This window comes from Ovis canadensis, chromosome 4, assembly GCF_042477335.2.
Source record: "Ovis canadensis isolate MfBH-ARS-UI-01 breed Bighorn chromosome 4, ARS-UI_OviCan_v2, whole genome shotgun sequence".
Classification (NCBI taxonomy): Eukaryota; Metazoa; Chordata; class Mammalia; order Artiodactyla; family Bovidae; genus Ovis; species Ovis canadensis.
In genome coordinates, this window is record NC_091248.1 from 97716861 (window position 1) to 97737701 (window position 20841).

Genomic DNA, 20841 nt, shown 5'->3' on the forward strand with positions numbered 1-20841 from the left:
GGGGATATAGATGGTGGAAGAAATGAAATGGATTCTGGACATATTGTATAGTTAGACTTGAAAGAATTTGCTGTTAAATGTAGGTGTAAAAGGTAAGATTCAAAAATAGCTCCAAGGGTTTGGAGGAAAAAAAAAATGAAGCTATGGATTGACTGATTCTGAGACTCTCCATTATTGGAGATAAAGAGGAATCAGGGGACTAAACAGTAGGATTGATTAGAAAGGAAGGAATGAAACCAGAGAAGGAAAATGTCTTGGAAACCAAGTGAAGTGTGTTTTGAGTAATAAGCAATTAATTGACTTGGATTTACATGAAAAGTGAGAAATGACCCTTGGGTTTCATGTGATGGAGATCACAGTCAATCATATTTAAAGTAGTGCGGATTGAGCAAAATTAGAAAACAGAGTAACTAAGGCAATTGCTTTTAAGTGAGAACAGAGGAAGAAAAATTACAGACAGAGATGACAAGATTAGAGATAATTCTAAGGCTTTTGCTGTAAATGAGAGAAATGAGGCAATGATTACAGGGGAGGTGTGGTCAGTTTTTTGTTTTTAGGATGGATACTAGCATGTATTTATGTCAATAATGTCAGCAGAGAGAGAAACTAAAGACATGAGAAAGCAAGGGAAAGGTTGATGAAGCAATACAGAGGATGGGGTTCTAGAAAATAAGAGAAGTGCTGGCCTTTGTTAGAAACATGGACATATCATATGAATAGAAGAGAAGGTAAAATATATTTTTGGCAAGGTGTAGATAAGTGGATGGGCTTCCCAGGTGACTCAGTGGGAAAAGAATCTGCCTGCCAGTGCAGGAACCTCAGGAGACATGGGTTTGATCCTTGAGTCAGGAAGATCCCCCTGGAGTAGGAAATGGAAACCCAGTCCAGTATTCTTGCCAGGATAATTCCATGGACAACAGAGCCTGGTGGACCACAGTTCACAGCATCTCAAAGAATCAGACACGACTGAGCAACACAGCACAGTGGCGAGATGTCCTGGTAGCCTATAGAATTGTTTTTCTGATTCTTTTCTCAGTGAATCAAGAAGCCAGGTCATCAGTCAAGAAGTCTGAAGACAGCGAAGATATGAAATATTCAAGGAAAGTGTTAAGTATGAATGGATGAGGGAAATACCTAAGAATTGCTGGGAAGTATAATCCATTTCAAGTGGAATCCATTTCAGGGTTTTCATGAACTGAAAATATGAAAAGACATCACAACTCTGTATTTTCCTTTAGTCACGTCCAGTGACTCAGGGCTAGACACATTTACATAAGAATTTTATTATTTATTTATGCATGTATTTATGTATTTATTTGACATTAAATTTATGTATTTATTTATGTATGTATTTATTTATTGTTGCAGCCTGTGGGATCTTTAGTTGCAGCATGCAGGATCTGATTACATGACCAGGTGTCCAGCCTCAGCTCCTTTCATTGGGAATGTAGAGTCTTAGCCACTGGACCACCAAAGAAGTCCCTAGATGGGAGTTTTAAATGTAACTAATGGTTTAGGCAAACAAAAGAAAAGGAATTGGGGCAAACTTATTGTTGGTGTATGCATGGGAGTGATAATCATTAACTGTGGAATTTAATCTAGTTATGTAGGGAAGTGAGAACACAGAGTGGGGTGGTCAAGGCCACTGAAAGGTGGCTGAATTAATGGACTGTAGATGTAAAGAATTAGAAGGATTTTTGGAGTTTTGTGATGAGTGAGTTGAAATATGAGAGGTGGTGTTCAAAAGTATGTTTGAAATTGACAGGAAAGGATTTCAGTTATTATTAAAGGCTAGTTGTATCATGTGAATCATGTTGGTGAGAGGCTGGGTGTAGGCTGGAGGCAAGGTCACTGGAGGAGTTTCATCTCCACCAGGAAGAAAGTAAATCTTGGTTTGTAAGAGTTCAAGCTGTTAGGTTTATCTTTGAAGGAAAAGGGATTATTTGTAAGGAAGTTGGTAGAGTTCTACCCAAAGGCTCTCGATCTAATAGGAAGACTGAGAGTGTTTCAGTTAATCTAAGATCTTGGGGGAAGAATCTGGATTTGGGCAACACTGGGTGCCAAGGCCCTGCATGTTGCTAGGCAACTGAGAAAAGCCGCCCAGCCTAGTTCTGGTCTTCGGCGCACTTCCTGTCTGCGATCCCCTTCGGGTCTCTGGTCGCTTTGACTCCAGCATTGTGGGGGAGCATCTGGCCAGAGGGTTCTGCGAGCCAGAGGCTCAGGGCCCACAGGTAGGTCGGGCAGTTAGGAGTTCCAGGACTTCCTGGTCCCACTGAAGGCTGCCTCCTGAACCGCCATGAAGAAGCTTTTCACATTATGGAGAAAGAAGGATGAGCCCCGCTGTTCCTGCTCACCTCTGCTTGTAGGCAGATGGGCCAGTGTTGGTCTCTTCGCCCAATCAGGCTACACCCTTCGAGATAAGAATTTAAAGAAACTTCACAGAGCTGCCTCAGTTGGGGATTTAGAGAAGGTGAGGGAGTGTCTTCAGCTCAAGAAGCATGATGTGAACATGCGGGACAGAGAACTCAGGTGACCAGAGTGACTGAAGGGCAGCATGGTGGGGAAGCTGGGGGCCACTGGGCCCTCTAACCAGAATCATGACTTGTCTGGGCTCCCCCACTGCTTGTCACTCCATATTTCCCACAGCAGAGAGGTCTGGTAACCATTGGCAGAGGGTCACACCCCCAACTTTCAGCTTCTTCCCTTTAGAAAGGCTCTTTTGGATATCTGAGGGCATTTGCCTTAATCTCCACTGCTTATTCCACCCTCTCCCGGACCTACAGTTTGTCTCTGTGGCAAATCTTGTCCCTAGCCACTAAGATTTTTCATGTTCCTAACGTAATGATAGAAAAAGAGTAGACGCAACTTTTCAGAAGAGTAGTTGGTAAGATTTTAAGACTCTGAAAGAGCAAAACTTTTTAATGTAGCTGTCCTATGAAAAAAACTTTTTTTTTGAGTTATAGAAGATCTTCAAAAAGCTCATCAGCAACCACTTACTGCAAAAACAAAATTAATTTTATAAAGAAATGAAGAAGTCATGTATTTGGCATTAATAACTGAAACTGTGTTCTATATGTGCCTCCCTTAAATCTTGTGGGGAGTTTTCAGGTCATTGAGTGTGTAAAATGTCATGTTTCATCACTATGGTTAGAGGACTTGTGTTAACTTATGGATAGGTTTACCTCCTCTTTTAATAAAATCAGAGTTATCTAATTTATCTGACTTTTATCCTGCACCACTGCTTTGAATTTCTTTACAAGGTCATGAATAACCTCAGCATGACTTTATTCAGTGGTCAATTCTCTGTCTTACCTGGGAGGCATCTCAGCCAAGTCTCTTACTTCCTTATCAATAGTATTTGAAATACTGCATTATCTTGCAGGACAACTGGTTCACCTGGCATTTGTCCTACTTTTGTGTACAGTTCTTTTTAGACTCTTTTGCTGGTTTTGTTCATCTTCCTGACTGGTAAATATTTGAAGTCTCAGACCTTGAAATGATTCTCTTTCTCTTGATCCCCACTTGACTGGTGACAAGAGATTGTCTGTATATGATTTCCCATGCTTCCCAACATTTTATCTGCAGCTGGGTGTCTCCCTGAACTCTAGACTCAAATAGACAAATGCCTACACTATCACTTGGATTTCTAATAGACTGTGGTGTGCTTGTAAATGTTTAATAACAAGCTTTTGAGTTGGGGTGGGGGTGAGGAGAAGGGAAGAGAAGCCCTGATTTCAAGCTACAAATGTGATATCAGTTGGCTTGAGTAATTCCTGAGAATTTAACAATCAGCTCGTGAGAACCACTAGCTCCACTCCATCACTGATTTGGGATCTCACATAACCCCATACTGCACTCCTGTTACTTCTCAGATCTGCGCCTCTCTTCCTATAAATGCCAGATCCTTTCTTTCAGTTGTTTACACTAGAACCCCTAGAGTCATTCTTGACTAATCTCATTCTTTCACATCCTCCATTTCTTTCAACAGGAAATCTTGGTTTCACCTTCAAAATAGATCTAAAATCTAGCCATTTCTTGCCACCTTCACAGTTACCACCCTAATCAAAGCCACTATCATACTTTAACGAGACTTACTGCAGTGGCCTCCCAGGTAGTTTTCTGTCTTCTAACATTTTCAGTTTATTCTCCACACATTAGCCAGAATGATCCTCTAAAGTGTAAGTGTAGTGATGTCTTTCCTTGCCTAAACAACATCCATTGGCTTTTCTTCTCATTAGGGATAAAAGCCAAAGTCCTTCCAAGGCTCATAAGCCCTACACAACATTCACCCCCACTTCTTGTTATCTCTCTGATCTTGCCTCCTACAGCTCTCCCTTTCGTTCATCTCCAGTTCCCCCTTGCCTTCTTAATGTTCCACAGAAATGCCAGAGATGTAGTTAGAGCCTTTGGACTTCCTGGTTCCTTTACCTGGGGTACTTTTCCCTCCCAGATAGTCACATGGCTTGGTCTCATTTCCTTCGAGTTGTCACCGTATCAGTGAAGGCTTCCCTGGCTACACTACCTACAATTGAACCCCTTCTCCATGCTGACATTTTCTGTTCCTCTTCCCTGCCTGATTTTTCCCTTTAGCGCTTAATACTGTCTGTTGTACCTTGTATTTTGTGTCTTTATCACCTACAACCTTGCCTAAGCCATAGTAAGTATTTAATAAATATTTTTGATGAATGAATACATACATATATATCTATGCAGATAAATATAATTTAAAGATATTTACTCAGCAATAAAATGATATCTCATTAATATAAGAAATTATTGTACATGCAGCAACATGGATGAATCTCAAAAGTGTCATGCTAAGTCAAAGAAATCAGATAATAAAAACTATATATCAAGTGACTCCTTTTCTATGAAATTTTTGAAAGACAATAGTATAGCCAAGGAAAGCAAATCAGTAGTTACCAGATGCTCATACAGGGACTGGAGGAACGAGATTGATTATAAAGGGATATGAGTGATAGAAACGTTCTTTATCATGTTTACGGTGGCAGATATATGACTATATATTGGTTAAAACTCATAAAATTGTACATTTAAACTTTTTGTAGATTATACCTGAATAAAGCTGAATAAAAAAGTCTCAAACTGTATATTCTATTTGAATATTTGTGTGTGTGTGTGGAAAGACTGAGAATGGGATAAAGTATGAGTGGATACATACTAAACTTAAAATCACTATTTCTGAAGAGTAGATGAGATTTGGGCAGGGGAAGCAGAGAGAGTAAGAATGGTTATGGGAGACTCGTTTTGTGCTGTTTAATTTTTTAAAAGTGATTTAGCGGTGGCTGCACAGGCGCAGGAGGGCCTAGAGAAGTTATCCCACATTGAAGGTCAGGAAGGGCGGTGGTGAGGAGATACCCCTCATCCAAGGTAAGGAGCAGCAGCTACGCTTTGCTGGAGCAGCCGTGAAGAGATACCCCACACCCAAGGTAAGAGAAAGCCAAGTAAGATGGTAGGTGTTGCAAGAGGGCATCAGAGGGCAGACACACTGAAACCATACTCACAGAAAAGTAGTCAATCTAATCACACTAGGACCACAGCCGTGTCTAACTCAATGAAACTAAGCCTTGCCCACGGGGCAACCCAAGATGGGTGGGTCATGGTGGAGAGGACTGACAGAATGTGGTCCACTGGAGAAGGGAATGGCAAACCACTTCAGTGTTCTTGCCTTGAGAACCCCATGAACAGCATGAAAAGGCAAAATGATAGGATACTGAAAGAGGAACTCCCCAGGTCAGTAGGTGCCCAATATGCTATTGGAGATCAGTGGAGAAATAACTCTAGAAAGAATGAAGGGATGAAGCCAAAGCAAAAACAATACCCAGCTGTGCATGTCACTGGTGATAGAAACAAAGTCTGATGCTGTAAAGAGCAATATTGCATAGGAACCTGGAATGTCAGGTCCATGAATCAAGGCAAATTGGAAGTGGTCAAACAAGAGATGGCAAGAGTGAATGTCGACATTCTAGGAATCAGCGAACTAAAATGGACTGGAATGGGTGAATTTAACTCAGATGACCATTACATCTACTAGTGCGGGCAGGAACCCCTCAGAAGAAATGGAGTAGCCATCATGGTCAACAAAAGAGTCCAAAATGCAGTACTTGGATGCAATCTCAAAAACGACAGAATGATCTCTGTTCGTCTCCAAGGCAAACCATTCAATATCACGGTAATCCAAGTCTATTCCCCAACCAGTAACGCTGAAGAAGCTGAAGTTGGATGGTTCTATGAAGATCTATAAGACCTTTTAGAACTAACACCCAAAAAAGATGTCCTTTTCATTATGGGGGACTGAAATGCAAAAGTAGGAGGTCAAGAAACACCTGGAGTAATAGGCAAATTTGGCCTTGGAATACGGAATGAAGCAGGGCAAAGACTAATAGAGTTTTGCCAAGAAAATGCACTGGTCATAGCAAACACCCTTTTCCAACAACACAAGAGAAGACTCTACACATGGACATCACCAGATGGTCAACACCGAGATCAGATTGATTATAGTCTTTGCAGCCAAAGATGGAGAAGCTCTATACAGTCAACAAAAACAAGACCAGGAGCTGACTGTGGCTCAGATCATGAACTCCTTATTACCAAATTCAGACTTAAATTGAAGAAAGTAGGGAAAACCGCTAGACCATTCAGGTATGACCTAAATCAAATCCCTTATGATTATACAGTGGAAGTGAGAAATAGATTTAAGGGCCTTGATCTGATAGATAGAGTGCCTGATGAACTATGGAATGAGGTTCATGACATTGTACAGGAGACAGAGATCAAGACCATCTCCATGGAAAAGAAATGCAAAAAAGCAAAATGGCTGTCTGGGGAGGCCTTACAAATGGCTGTGGAAAGAAGAGAGGCGAAAAGCAAAGGAGAAAAGGAAAGATATAAGCATCTGAATGGAGAGTTCCAAAGAATAGCAAGAAGAGATAAGAAAGCCTTCTTCAGCAATCAGTGCAAAGAAATAGAGGAAAAGAACAGAATGGGAAAGACCATAGATCTCTTCAAGAAAATTAGAGATACCGAGGGAACATTTCATGCAAAGATGGGCTCGATAAAGGACAGAAATGGTATGGACATAACAGAAGCAGAAGATATTAAGAAGAGGTGGCAAGAATACACAGAAGAACTATACAAAAAAGATCTTCACAACTCGGATAATCACGATGGTGTGATCACTCACCTAGAGCTAGACATCTTGGAATGTGAAGTCAAGTGGGCCTTAGAAAGCATCACTACGAACAAAGCTAGTGGAGATGACGGAATTCCAGTTGAGCTGTTTCAAATCCTGAAAGATGATGCTGTGAAAGTGCTGCACTCAATATGCCAGCAAATTTGGAAAACTTAGCAGTGGCCACAGGACTGGAAAATGTCCGTTTTCATTCCAATCCCAAAGAAAGGCAATGCAAAAGAATGCTCAAACTACCGCACAATTGCACTCATCTCACATGCTAATAAAGTAACGCTCAAAATTCTCCAAGCCAGGCTTCAGCAATACATGAACCATGAACTTCCTGATGTTCAAGCTGGTTTTAGAAAAGGCAGAGGAACCAGAGATCAAATTGCCAACATCCACTGGATCATGGAAAAAGCAAGAGAGTTCCAGAAAAACATCTATTTCTGCTTGATTGACTATGCCAAAGCCTTTGACTGTGTGGATCACAATAAACTGTGGAAAATTCTTCAAGAGACGGGAATACCAGACCACCTGACCTGCCTCTTGAGAAACCTGTATGCAGGTCAGGAAGCAAGAGTTCGAACTGGACATGGAACAACAGACTGGTTCCAAATAGGAAAAGGAGTACATCAAGCCTGTATATTGTCACCCTGCTTATTTAACTTCTATGCAGAGTACATCATGAGAAACGCTGGACTGGAGGAAGCACAAGCTGGAATCAAGATTGCCAGGAGAAATATCCATAACCTCAGATATGCAGATGACACCACCCTTATGGCAGAAAGTGAAGAGGAACTAAAAAGCCTCTTGATGAAAGTGAAAGAGGAGAGTGGCAAAGTTGGCTTAAAGCTCAACATTCAGAGAATGAAGATCATGGCATCCGGTCCCATCACTTCATGGGAAATTAATGGGGAAACAGTGTAAACAGTGTCAGACTTTATTTTTGGGGGCTCCAAAATCACTGCAGATGGTGATTGCAGCCATGAAATTAAAAGACGCTTACTCCTTGGAAGAAAAGTTATGACCAACCTAGATAGCATATTCAAAAGCAGAGACATTACTTTGCCGACTAAGGTCCGTCTAGTCAAGGCTATGGTTTCTCCTGTGGTCATGTATGGATGTGAGAGTTGGACTGTGAAGAAGGCTGAGCGCTGAAGAATTGATGCTTTTGACCTGTGGTGTTGGAGAAGACTCTTGAGAGTCCCTTGGACTGCAAGGAGATCCAACCAGTCCATTCTGAAGGAGATCAGCCCTGGGATTTCTTTGGAAAGAATGATGCTAAAGCTGAAACTCCAGTACTTTGGCCACCTCATGCGAAGAATTGACTCATTGGAAAAGATTCTGATGCTGGGAGGGACTGGGGGCAGGAGAAGGGGACGACAGAGGATGAGATGGCAGGATGGCATCACTGACTCGATGGATGTGAGTCTGAGTGAACTCAAGGAGTTGGTGATGGACAGGGAGGCCTGGCGTGCGGTGATTCATGGGGTCGCAAAGAGTCGGATACGACTGAGCGACTGAACTGAACTGATATAATGCCGCATAATCTCGTTTTAGAAGCATTATGCTAAAGGCCTCTGATGCCTCATGTAGGTATATGTACATATAAATAATGGCCTTAGGATATAATATTCTATATGTTTTCAAGTAAACATAATGATACTAAAAGTGGAAGTTTCTGGTTAGGAGAGAACAAGAGAAACACCTTGACAGTTAATGAGCGGTTGTTCTGAAGGCCATAGTAGCCCAGTAGGAAGAACATTGTTTTGGGAATAAAATTCTGAATTTGTGGCCTGTCCTGCATTGTGTGACCTTGACCCTAAATCTCATCTTGTCAAATCAGAATTATTACTAGTTAAGTGTTTTTTAAACCAAGATATGCAAGCCCTTTTGCAAACTATTTCTTATTAAACTAGAAGAGCTCCTTATTAATGTCCTTTGTTTATTTGGCTTATATTTATGTTTTTGTTTTAAAAGTAATGTACCTAATAAGTATAAAAATGAATGGAAGATGTCTAATATCTCTCCCAGCAATAAAATTAAATTACCTTCTGTATTTTTTTTTTTTAAATAAAAAGTCCCTCAGATCTGTAGATAGCCTGGTCAGTGAAAGCTCAATTCCAAATGAACACTTTCTATCATACTATTCACACCCAGATTAGAGCTAAAGTGCTGGTTTACAGTTGAAAGTAGTGATCCAGTGTGAGGTAGCTTCCTTGGTTACTTCTTCACTCACCCTGAATTCTAAGTTATCATCAAGAGGCCAAGTCAGTTGATAAGGGGGGTGTTCTCACAATGGCCTAATTTAAGACAGCAGCTGTGTTCTGGTCTTGCACCCTTTGTAGCAGGTAGCACTTCTCTTCAGTTTCCAGAATAGTGACTCTTCATATCCATCTGAGTCGCTCCTTTTGCTAAAGTTCAGTTAAAGATTTCTGGGATCTGATAATTCTTCATTTGGCCACAATCTCTGCTGACAATTCTTTCACTGGTATATAAGAGAATGAGAGACTGGGAGGAAACAAAACTTGAATCAAACAGTAGGATACCAGCTTGCCTAAAACCCTAGAAACCAGCACTAGGCCTTGCAGGGCTTTAAATTTTTTGTAAGCACCATGAGTTAAAAGGTAACAATATAAATCAGAGTCTTCGCTTTGCAATATGGTACACTAATAAACGTTGTGCATTTTTGAGGAATGGAATAATACACTTGGTTTTAAAGTGTGTCACTATTTGTAAATACATGTTTTGCATTCAGCTATTTCAAAAAATAGGATGGTTTTAACATTAGGTGAAAAAGCACTGCCTCTTGAGAAATCTGTATGCAGGTCAGGAAGCAACAGTTGGAACTGGACAACAGACTGGTTTCAAATAGGAAAAGGAGTATGCCAAGGCCGTATATTGTCACCCTGCTTATTTAACTTCTATGCAGAGTACATCATGAGAAATGCTGGGCTGGAAGAAACACAAGCTGGAATCAAGATTGCCAGGAGAAATATCCATAACCTCAGATATGCAGATGACACCACCCTTATGGCAGAAAGTGAAGAGGAACTAAAACGCCTCTTGATGAAAGTGAAAGAGGAGAGTGACAAAGTGAAAGAGGAGAGAGACTCACTGGAAAAGACTCTGATGCTGGGAGGGACTGGGGGCAGGAGGAGAAGGGGACGACAGAGGATGAGATGGCTGGATGGCATCAGTGACTCGATGGATGTGAGTCTGAGTGAACTCCAGGAGTTGGTGATGGACAGGGAGGCCTGGCGTGCTGTGATTCATGGGGTCGCAAAGAGTTGGACACGATTGAGCGACTGAACTGAACTGAACTGAAAAAGCATTGATATTGTAGAAGCTCTTGTATGTGTACACATTTGGTAAATGATCATTACTCGCTGCATATTTCAATATTTCATATTCTTAATTCTCTGGAATTAAGACTAGTTAATCTAAAACTTAAAATGAAATGGAGTCAATCTGTGTATTCTTTAGATCCTTTGTCTTTTTAAGCCAGGATGACTCATTTGAAAGGATGCAAAATATTCTGGGTAAAAATCTTTTTAAGACTATTTTAAAGGTTGAGTAATATTATAACTTTTGTAAAGTTTCATGCCTACTCAGGATAAATTAGTCTTGTTTTCAAATTTTGTGTAAAAGACCACAGGACTATATATCTCTCAATACTTCCTTAAGAAAATGAAACTTTCATAGCTATTTTATTTTATTTTATGGACTCTGGTTGATTTCCTGTGTTCCTTGGGGCATATAGATGCGCTCTGAGATCTTTATAAAAGTTTCATTTCATGTAGGGTTTAAACTTAAATTGGAAGGGTGAAATATTCAGCAGGCATGCATCAGCTACTTTTGGAAAACCTACTGGGAAAACCCAAATGCCATTTACTTTCTCTCAGAGAAAGAGAAATTGGTATTGTTTTTGCTTGTTTTCATGAAAAAAGGAAACCAGAGCTGGAGAGGTAGACCTAAAGATTGAGTAAAAACCACCTAAGTTCCTTGAGACTAAATTTTTGAGATAGGTGTAACAGAAGGTGAAAGAGACAGATCAATATATTTGTTAAGATTTGCTATGCTATCACAAGGAGTTATTTTAGGTCAGCTTAAAGCCTTTTGGCCCTATATATTTGGGTTGAAGACTGGAGAAATTTCCTATTACATAAGAAACTTTACACTTAAGCCAAATTATGGATGTCAACAAAAAGGCTGATCAGCGCTTTCCCTGTTTCGTAATTTCTGAGAAATCAAATTAGTTATCATAAGTTTGTTTGGTAAGGATGGAATCATAGCAAACAAGGTAGATCATTTTGAGGGATATTTTCATCTAGATCATGATGTCTGAGGAATCATTTTTGTTCTACACAAAGTAATCCTTTCCAATGACTGGGTAATGTGGGTTCCTTAAATTCACATTTTCTTTACCATGGAGGATGTTAATCACAAATAACTTCTGGTTTCAGTCTATCACCTAGCTGACCATCCTCTTTCTGATTATAGTCTTTCTTCAGATAGGATAATATAATTGGTTAGGTTTCTGTTCTTTTGTATTATACTTAGTCTTGCTTTCCAGAGATTATATTCAGATAACTTTGATTGGAATTTGTGTATTTTCAAATTGTTCAAAATTATTTTTATATATTTTTATTTTCTCCCATAAATGGTAAATTATATCATCATCTATAGATTTTATGTCTAACTCTTTGGAAGTTACCTTATTTTCAAGTCCTTATGGGCTACCTTTTACTCCTCTTAGTATAAATAACAGTACGGTTTAGATACGTACCCATAAAGTACTTTTGAGAATCTAAAATAAAATGGAAAATGGCATCTAAAATCTTTTGTTTAGGACCTGAGCTATCTATATATAGATTTTATATTATAAAATTATCTTTGCTGCTGCTGCCAAGTTGTTCATTTGTGTCCGACTCTGTGTGACCCCATAGATGGCAGCCCACCCGGCTCCCCTATCCCTGGGCTTCTCCAGGCAAGAACACTGGAGTGGGTGGCCATTTCCTTCTCCAATGCATGATAGTGAAAAGTGAAAGTGAAGGCGCTCAGTTGTGTCCGACTCTTCGCAACCCCATGGACTACAGCCTATCAGGCTACTCCGTCTATGGGATTTTCCAGGCAAGAGTACTGGAATGGGGTGCCATTGCCTTCTCTGAAAATTATCTTTAAGTAAGGATATAATGATATCACCTTCACAAATAAATAAAAGTTTATTGAGGTCCAGTTCAGGCTAAAAACTACAAAGTTTAAAAGAGTCATTAATACCTGCTATGTTATACTTCATGAATATGTGCTCGACTTCTTGGAGGCTACATAGAATATGGCTCTTTGAGAAGAAAAAAAATGTTTTAATAATTAAAAATTAGGCTGAGATCTACAACTTAAAGAGAGCCTTTAGGCTTTTCACCTTTGTGTTCACTTCTTAGAGCAAATATCAACTTTAATAGCTGAGCGAAGAGAAATACACACAACTTAGGTGTAGCATGCTGTGGAACAAGGGTTCCAAGCACAGGCAATGTCCCTTCTCCCTATTAGCTGGAACATGTATCTTAGGCTTTGGAGATCATTGCTAGATTTTTTTGGATATCTAATTTTATCATTCTTTCCAAGGCTTAGACTCACTTTGGTGTTTGAAAAAAGCTATTTTTTAAAATATAAATAAATTCTCTTGGAAGTGATACCAGTTAAATAAGTATCTTCAGGGCATTTATATAGCCCTTTTAATTCAGTAAAAATTAATTATAATTAATATGAATTTTATGTAAATTTAAGTAAGCATATGAAGCAAATACCTTAACAATATATGATCCAGCACGTTCTTGGGCATAGTAGGTAACTTATCAAGCTAAGACTTATCTCTACTTCTGTAAAAAGTAATTATAATTAATATGAATTTGGTGTAAATATAAATAAGCATATGAAGCAAATCAGTCAGCTCAGTTGCTAAGTCATGTTCAATTCTTTGTGACGTCATGGACCCCTCACCAGGCCTCCTTGTCAATCACCAACTCCTGGAGCTTGCCCAAGCTCATGTAAATCAAGTTGGTGATGCCATTCAACCATCTCATTCTCTGTTGTCCCCTTCTTCTCCTGCCTTCAGTCTTTCCCAGCATCAGGGTCTTTTCTAGTGAGTCATCTGAATGTATATGAAGCAAATACCTTAACAATATATGATCTGGCATGTTCTTTGGCATAGTAGGTAACTTCTCCAACTAAGCCTTATCTCTCACTTGTGCTTCATTATGTTGACATAGAACACCTTTGCACCTGGCCTGTGCTAATGGACATTCAAATACTGTCTCTCTTTTAACTGAAAAACAGTGCAAAGTAAATGTCTGGGATGGTGAAAACAGATCTCCATTGACTAAGGTATGTTGATTTTTCCTTTGTAATTGAATTGCATTTGAGTTCTTCTCCTAGTTAACCTTTGTTATATTTCATATTTTAAAACATAGTATTAAATATTAGTATGTAATACTAATTTAATGTATCAGATCCTAAGTAGTAAATCGGTTAGCCATCTGTTGTTTTTGTGTTGACAGGCAGTACCATGCGACAAGGAGAGTTGCGCCACTATTCTTCTAGAACACAGGGCAGACCCCAGTTTGGTGGATTTAGATGGCAACACCGCTCTTCATTATGCCGCCTGTTGTCAAGGTGTCTCATTAGCCGCAAAACTGCTGAAACACAAAGCTAACCTTGAGGCTCAAAATAAGGTAGTCTTCTATTAAAAATGATACCTGATATTTTAGAAAGCAGTGAAAGAAGATATTCATTGCAGATAAGTTATATTGGTTGAGACATATGTTATATAAAGTATGAATTTTACAAAATGAAATTAGGGAGAAGGAGAGGAGAATGAGATTATCAAATACTGATAAGTTTTCTTTTTATACAAAACTTTCTCTATTTCATTTTAAATTATAATCCTGACCTCCAAAACAACGTTATGTTTAACAATTAAAATTGTTCAAAGGACCACATCAAATGAGAAATGCTTGATTTCACTAGAAATGAACATTGATTAGAAATCATAAAGACTATATCTTTTTCTATTTTATTTATATACTCATGAATAATTATAAGAATAGAGTAAAATTAGAAAGGCACTTGTTATACTAAAAGTAATCCAAGTCCCCTATTAAGATATTATGGAAAATTGATGAGCATACCTTTTTAAGCTTCCTAACACTTTAGTTCACTGATATTTTATCCTCATGACAGGCCAAAATAAGTGCCAGCCTTAGAAGTTTAAATGAAACCCTAGGAAACCAACTGTGTATTGTGAACTAATGTTTTATAATATTTATATATATTCTAGGTGCTCATTCATTAAATGTTCCATACTGCTCTTGCCCACAATTTGAATTAAGCTTGAAGTAGAAACTTTAATTTTGTTTTTTAACTGGTTAGCAATATTTTATGTTTTTATTATTTCATTTATTTGTGTGTGTATGTGTTAGTAGCACAGTTGTGTCTGACTCTTTGTGACCCCATGGACTGTAGCCCACCAGGCTCCTCTGTCCATGGAATTCTCCAGGCAAGAATACTAGAGTGGGTTGCCATGCCCTCTTCCAGGGGATCTTTCCAACCCAGGGATCAAACCCGCATATTTTACATCTTCTGCATTGGCAGGCAGGTTTTTTAGTGCTAGTGCTTCTTGAGAAGCCCCGGCATATGTATTTCTAAATATATACATGTACATGTGTGTTAGTCCCTCAGTTGTGTCTGACTCTTTGCAACCCATACACTGTAGCCCAGCAGACTCCTCTGTCCATGTATGTATTCTTTTTTAGATTCTTTTTCATTTAAGCTTTTCATTATAAGATATGACAGAGGTTTCTCATAAGCACACTAATTTTTAAAATTGAACTTAAATCTAAAAGGCAGGTAATGTTGGTACAGTATTTAAAGTAATCATTTTGAAATATTTTTTCCAGGATGGGTTTACTCCACTTCTACTTGCCATTACTGAAAATAATGCAGAAATGGTATAATTTCTTTTGAAGAGTGGGGCAGATGTGAATGCTTCAGATAAGAATCAAAGGTATAATTAATGTTAAGTAAGATCATATAACCGTAGTTATCTAATAGGGTTACACACACCCACACATGCACACACATACACACACACACACGTGTGTGTGTGTTAAATGCTAGGTGTTCATTTCTTAAATACACCAGGCTGCTGTTGCCCACAATTTGAATTAAGCCTATATTATATATGTATATATGACATATATCTGATATTGAAAAGATTTGGCCATAGGATTTTGGACAAATTATCTAGATTCCAGGATCTATCTTTCTATTTGTAAAATAAAACAGTTGGGACAGATTTTTAGGTTATTGTTACTCTTTTTTTTAAAAAATAATGTTAGAATCTTCTACAGAAACCCAATCTAAAAATCCCATATGCTGTAGTTAAATGGAGATGGGGACTCAGAGTCCCAGACACTCCTCTCCATAGAATTTTTGACACATTTCCTGGAAAACATTATGGTTCTCTGGAGCAGGGATTGAAAACCACTAAACTAGTTGCTTCTAGGGACTCTTATTTTCAGACTCCATAATATATATGATCTGTGATTACCACACCTTTTTGAGAAGATTTGCCCCACATTTTACATTCTTGCCCTCTTTTCCTGACCATACATTTGAACAGCAAATTTCGAAGACTAACTTTTTAAAAAATAAGAGATATTGTTAAGGTTAATAAATGGACATATATTTATATCTCTTGCTCCAGAACAGCCCTTATGATTGCTTTCAGTGATGAACCAACACGTTTAGTCAGTCTTCTTCTTCAGCAAGAAGTGGACCTATCTTGCCAAGATATTTATGGATTCACAGCTGAGGAATATGCATCTTTCAATGGTTTTACTATGTAAGTGATATTGTGTATCTTTTAACAATTGTGTGGAATTTGAGCATAAGGAAAGAAACAGTAGCTCCAAAGTACAAAGCCCACAGTAGGGGTAAACACATGATGAACTCTGGACACAAGCATCCAGGGATGCTGATTTCCCCATCAGTATAAAAACCACAGGTTCTTCCATTGAGACTTCTCTCTTAAAGGGCACACACAAAATCTCACACTCTCCAGGACCCAGGGCAGAAGCAGTAACTTGAAAGGAGCTTAAGTCAGACCAACTGCTGTTCTTGGAGAACCTCCAGGAGAGGCAGGAGGCAATCAGAGGTCATTTTGGGGACACAGACACTGGGGCAACCATTTTGGGGAGCTCGTTCTATCACCTGGACACTGGTGATGGCAAGCACAATTTTGGAATTCTCCCTCTGGCTTATTAGCCCCAGGACCAGGGCAGCCCTGGCCCAGTGGTCTGCAGGCACCAGTGCTGGATGCCTCAGGTCAAGCAACTAACTGGACAGGGACACAGCCCCACCCACACCAGACATGCTACTTTAAGGCCTCCAGATATATAGATGCAGATATACCATATCTATTACAGTGTATAAGTGAGCTCTTCTTTCTTGAGATTTTAACAAAATAACTTATTCATATATTCCTTATGGAATAAATATTTAAAACGAACAAGAAATAAAAACAAAACAAAACAAAACCAAAGACACCCCTGAGCCCACAGCTGCTCCTAGACAGGGCCATGCCCACAGAAAGCACAGACCCAGACCCACACTCCAGTGCATAGGTATTAGACCTGGGATTCCCCAGAGCCCTCCAGCCAGAGACCCTGGGACCCAGCTCCACCCGCCAGCGGGTAGACACCAGCTGCAAGACAGCAGCAGCCCTGCAGCCTGCAGGCCAGGTCCATCCACTAACAAGCATGCTCTAGCTTTGGGACAGACCTCACCCACCAGCATGCAGACCGCAGCCATAAGATAGCCGCAGCCCTGCAGCCTTTCAATCTAGCCCCTCCATCTGCAGGTTAATAGAAGTCTGAGGACACCCTGGGCCCTGTGGCCAACTGTGTCAGGAAGTGGCCTCACCCACCACCCACCATGAGCAGAGTGATTTGATACCAGCTCTGGGACTCCTAGAGCCTGCAACCAGGCCCCAGGATCCAACTCTGCCCACCAGTAGACTGGCACTTGCCCCAGGATCTGGCTTTACCTACCAGCAGGCAGGCAAGAGCCCTGGGGTCTTTGGACCCTGACTTTACCCACAGGGCCCTCCAGAGTTCATTAGTCAGCTACCTCATAGCATGGCCCTGCCAACCAATGAGACAGGGCCTGGCGACTAACCAGGCCAGGGGCCAACCAAGCCCACCAGACTGCCCATAGTAATTAGTCTGCCATGATAGAAGGACCCATACACTCCATATGCGGGGGGTGCCCCTAGAGCACATAGCTCTGGTGCTAAGAGGGGAGTGCACTGCTGGGGTGCACAGGCCTACAAAAGGCCACTTATTGAAGGAAATGTAACCAAACTACCAAATACATAAAAATAAAAACAGCAAGTTATGCAAAATGAGGTAAAAGGGAACATGTTCCAAGTGAAGAAACAAGATAAAACCTCAGAAGAGGAACTACTTGAAGTAGACAGGTAATCTACCTGAGAAAGAGTTCAGGGTAGTGATTGTAATAGTGATCAAAGAACCTAGGAGAAGGATGCATGGACTGAGCACTTAGAAGTTTTTAACAAGGAGTTAGAAAATATGGAACAACCAAACAGAGCTGAAGAATACAGTGATTAAATTTAAAAATCCAGTAGAAGGAAATAATAGTAGACTAAATGTTGCAGGTCGGTGAGCTGGAAAATAGAGTTGAAGAAATCACTGATTCTGAACAGGAGAAAAAAGAAAGAGAGAGAAAAGAAATGACAATTTTAAGAGATCTCTGGGACAACATTAAGCACACTAATATTCACATTATAGGAGTGCCAGAAAGAGAAGAGAGAGAGATTAAGAGGCTGAGAACATATTTGATGACATAATAGCTTAAAACTTACTTAACCTGGGAAAGGTAACATCATTCAAGTCAAGGAAGGGCAGAGTGTCCCATACAGGTTTAACCCAAACAGGAACATACCAAAACAGCTTAGTGAAAGTCGCTTAGTTGTGTCCGACTCTTTGTGACCCCATGGACTATACAGTCCATGGAATTCTCCAGGCCAGAATACTGGAATGGGTAGCCTTTCCCTTCTCCAAGAGATCTTCCTAACCCAGGGATCGAATCCAGGTCTCCGGCATTGCAGGCAGATTCTTTACCAGCTAAGCCACAAGGGAAGCCCCAAGAAAGACTAATTAAAATGGCAAAAACTAAAGATAAAGGATAGTGGTGGTTGTTTAGTTGCTAAGTCATGACTGACTCTTGTGAACCCATAGACTGAAGCTTGCCAGGCTCCTCTGTCCATGGGATTCTCCAGGCAAGAATACTGGAGTGGTTTGCCATTTCCTTCTCCAGGGTATCTTTTTGATCCAAGGACTGAACCTGCGTCTCCTGCACTGCAGGCAGACTCTGCCTCTGAGCCACCAGGGAAGCCCAAAGATAAAGAATATTAAAAAAAAAACAGCAAGGGAATAACAACAAGTTATATACAAGGAAACTCCCATAAGGTTATCAAATGACTATTCAGCAGAAACTCTGCAGGCCAGAAGGGAGTGGCACAATATACTTAAAGTGATGAAAGGGAAAAATCTACAACCAAGATTACACAGTAAGGCTCTCATTCAGATTTGATGGAAAGGTCAAAAGTTTTATAAACAAGCAAAAGGTAGAAGAGTTCAGCACCACTAAACAGTTTTACAAGAAATGTTAAAAGAGCTTCTCTAAATGAAAAAGAAGACGCCACAACTAGAAACATGAAAATTATGAAAGGAAAAAGCACATCAGAAATTTAAGTGTAAATAAATGACTATGGAATTTTTATCATCTCAATATTACTTTAATATTTTTAGTGTTGAAAATTATAAGAGCATTATATTATTGTTCTTTCTCCAAAAAGGTAAGAGGGAAGAGAGATAACTTCCTAATGACTAAGCAGTTACCTTTAGGATATGAAAACTGTCAGCATTGGCCTCCAATTAAAATAAATAAATTTAAATTTAAAAAAATGCAAACAACTTTAAACTTCAATCTAATGCCCCATCCTCTTTTTTGTTTATGCCTTCTTTTGTGATGGGAACTAAGCTTTTTGTTATTGTGACTTTGTTGGGTAACAGCTATTGCCTATCTACAGCCTCTGCTTTTTATTATCATTTGTTGGCTGTCTCTCCTGGTACATAGGGTCTACTATTTGGTAAGAGTGGAAGCCTAGAATATGTTTCTCATATACATAGCCATTAAAAAAATAAAGGAAGCTGTCTCAAATGAGGGAATTATATTTAGATATTTGTTTTACAGTTAGCTTTAACCCATACATTGCCTCATTCCTTTCACTGAAATTCTGAAATCATATGCCTATTAATTTGAGTGGCTAGAATGGGCTCTTTTCAAGCATGGAGAAAAGGTTTCTTCTTTGCTAGATATGGTTCAGTCTTAGACTGTGCATTGGGGTGGGCCCTAATCCTATCTGACTGGTGTCCTTATAGAAAGAGATTAGGAATGCAGAGACACACATAGGACAGGAAGGGGACAGTTACCTACTAGCCAAGGAGAGAGGCCTGTAACAGTTAGAGCCTTCCTGTATGGCCCTCAGGAAACCAACCCTGCTGACACCTTGATCTTGGACTCTAGTCTCCAGAATTGTGAGAAATTTCTGTTGTTTAAGCTCCCCCGTCTGTGGTATTTTGTTACAGCAGCCCTAGCAATCTATATGCCAAGTATAAGCTAAAGCCACTTTTTCTACCTTATGAGTGGTTTCTTGTGGTTACAGGAAGAAAAGAAGTGCCAGACAATGGGACTATGTAAAACAAAAAGGGTGTCTATTGATGGAGTTGACTTGAAAGGAGGCTGTGGTCAGCAGTTGAGTGTGTGATGTAATTGGGAAGGCATTATTAGCTAACATCCAGGGTTTTTACTTGAGAATTATGCATTATGAATTGAACTGAATATTTATGAATGTTGGAATTCATATATTTAATATATTTTCTCGTTATGGATAGATATCAATTAATTGCTAATAATGAAAAGGAAAAAAATGTTAAACAGATATCTAACTCTATGAACACAACTTTGGACACTATATTTGATACAGAAGAACTGCAGGAAGGTAAGAATATACAAATTGAACAAGTAGTTTTCCTTGTTGATTTTTATTTGTTTGGTTTTTAGGAAGGGACACCACTTTTGCAAATAATATATAAATTTGAAATTTTCTCCTATTTTGAAATGCTAAATGTCTTAAGCACTATCCTTAAGAATATTAGTGATTAAAATATTCTGACACTGTTGAGTGAAATGTAATATAAAAATATACTGAATGATTAAGATATTTTTATTCATTCTCTTGAATAGTTAAAAAAACACATTTTTGCATGTATATAGAAATTTCCAAAGATATGAAACTATTAGTATACTTTTTATTTTTTCTAAAATTACTTCATATAAATACACTTGATATCAATTAATGGGATTGCAAGGAGTTGGACATGACTCAGTGACTACGATACTACTAATATAACATATACCCAATCATTTCATAGGTTTGGATCACTGTGATATTGAATGGTTTGCCTTGGAAACAAACAGAGATCATTCTGTCATTTTTGACG

The 20841-nt window shown here is 39.3% G+C and overlaps 1 protein-coding gene across 1 annotated transcript; it reads left to right on the forward strand.

Moving 5' to 3' along the window:
* The first annotated feature begins 2195 nt into the window (after positions 1–2195).
* Positions 2196–20105, forward strand: ANKRD7 (ankyrin repeat domain 7). The gene is given in 8 exon segments (XM_069588894.1): positions 2196–2529; positions 13465–13579; positions 13753–13926; positions 15151–15257; positions 15960–16050; positions 16052–16097; positions 19351–19427; positions 20004–20105. Coding segments are annotated over 8 exon segments (945 nt in total). The 5' UTR covers positions 2196–2296.
* Positions 20106–20841: the final 736 nt, after the last annotated feature.